Genomic DNA, 1,941 nt, shown 5'->3' on the forward strand with positions numbered 1-1,941 from the left:
TATTGCCATGATATTCATCATCATTAATATCTCGTGTCAGATAAAAAGGTTCTGAATTGTGTAGTTGCCAAAATGCAACATTCCTATTCACGAAAATAATACAGTACGATCTTAAACAACAGCGAATGATCGGAGGAAAAAATCGGATGTCCCTTACAGTTAACAAAGCTCGCCCTAGCCATCATCATATTTGTCTAAATAAATTAAATAACTAGAAAAGATATACACCCACCATCAGTAATACGACTAATAAAATGTATCTTTTTTTTCAATTAACAACGAATGCTAAAAGGAAAAAAAATTCGGACGCTTCTCTCGGCGAATCAGGATCCTCCTTTCATACCGGGCCAATCAGGAGCAAGCTTGCAAGTCCTCTCGGCGTTGTTTGTACATGGTGGGAAAAGGCGGCTTCAACGCGTGAGGTTCCCGAATTTTTGCGATTTTTTGGCTTTTTCTACTTAAAATGGAGGTAAGGCGAGGTTCAAGAAGACATTGGAGAGAATTGGATAATCGAGGAATAGAGGAGGACAGTGGCGGTGGGAGAAAAGAGGTGGAAAGGAGGGAAATAAGGGGTTGAGTAAGGGGAAGACCGAGGACGAATGGGGGAGATGGAAGAATTTGCCGATAATTTCTGTTTTTGTATTCTAATTGACGTGTTTCTTGAAGTTTTGTTTGTTTTTGCCTCCCCTTTTTAATCATTGAATCGAGGGGAGAAGGTAAGATGGCCCGTTGTGGAGAATTAACTCCATACGAAACGTAAACAATCGTTGTTTACCTTCCTCTTGGTTTATTCATACTATTTCTCCCTTTATTCTCCCATGTTATCAGCATTTTCGTCTCCATTCACCTCGGCAGATTTCGATTATTGCTCCGCCCGCTCTGTCCATCTCCTGATATCTCCTTAACAATTAAATGTCGCAATTAAACCGAATTAGGCCTAATCATTATCATTATTATTGTCCCCGGGTCCTCGCCTAGGGCTAGGACTCTGCGTTTTGGAAAGGAATTCGGCTTGACTCTCAAGGTCTAAGGTTGCTTTTAATCCCTGTTTCTTTTCCAAGTCACTTTCTGATTGTAGGCTTTTTTATTCCGTACAATCAGGTGTTATATAACTTTTGTTTTGCAATAGGGGTGCCAGTTTTAGTGTGAAGGTATAGATTAGTGCATATCAATATTTTTAAATTTTTTTAAACTTTTTTTTTTCCTAATGAATTATGAGATTTATTATCATAATTTAGCTTAATTGGTGGCTTATTAGCAATTCATAGGTATTTAGGGTAATGAGATTGCATATATATGAGACCAAATGAAAAGTTTGAAACTTTTTTTTTCTTAAAATTGCTTCCTTTTGGAGGGAATTAATAAAAGGAAAGTGTTCTTGTACCATTCAGTAAAGCCTTTGTACGTGTTGGTGCTCCAGCATAGGCTGCCAGATCTCTGCTGTGAATGTTCAGGCATGGCAAAGCTAGCAAACCTCCCTAGTGACAAGATTTAATTTCAAACAAGAAACCAGTCCAACCTTGTGTCTTGCCAGAATATGCATTGTGGAGGCTTGTTGGCCTTTCCTGGAACACACGGTACAAAGGCTGTGGCACGTCTGAGACTGCTATTGTCAGCCAAGACTTAATTCATTGACTTAGAAGTAAATTGTAACAGGAATTATGATAACACACAGGTATGCTCCCTATCTGTAACTTTATAAATGTTAATTCACAAAGTTATAATATTATATAGCTAGAATTGTGAATGATTGCTTTATTTCATTAATGTAGTAATGATATGATATTGCAACAATAATATTCGTGAAAGCAGTGTGAACTTAAACAAATAGAATATGAAAAATGCTTGTTTTCTAAATATGCTTGTATTAACCATATCATGATTAGCAACATTTTGTGATAATATGCTCTGAAAGTCACTGTAAAAAAAGAAAAAAAAAAT

At 36.8% G+C, this 1,941-nt stretch overlaps 2 protein-coding genes across 2 annotated transcripts in view; both read left to right on the forward strand.

The window, feature by feature from the left end:
• LOC119588708 (transformer-2 protein homolog alpha-like) overlaps positions 1 to 1,941 on the forward strand; it is a gene marked incomplete in the record, with an annotated part of 51,250 nt that overhangs the window by 8,958 nt on the left and 40,351 nt on the right.
• On the forward strand, positions 342 to 469 carry LOC119588709 (the record flags this gene model as incomplete). The annotated part of the gene is given in 1 exon segment (XM_037937347.1): positions 342 to 469. A coding segment is annotated over 1 exon segment (80 nt), but the record flags the coding sequence as incomplete, so codon positions are not given.

Source organism: Penaeus monodon, chromosome 24 (assembly GCF_015228065.2).
Source record: "Penaeus monodon isolate SGIC_2016 chromosome 24, NSTDA_Pmon_1, whole genome shotgun sequence".
NCBI classification, from domain to species: domain Eukaryota; kingdom Metazoa; phylum Arthropoda; class Malacostraca; order Decapoda; family Penaeidae; genus Penaeus; species Penaeus monodon.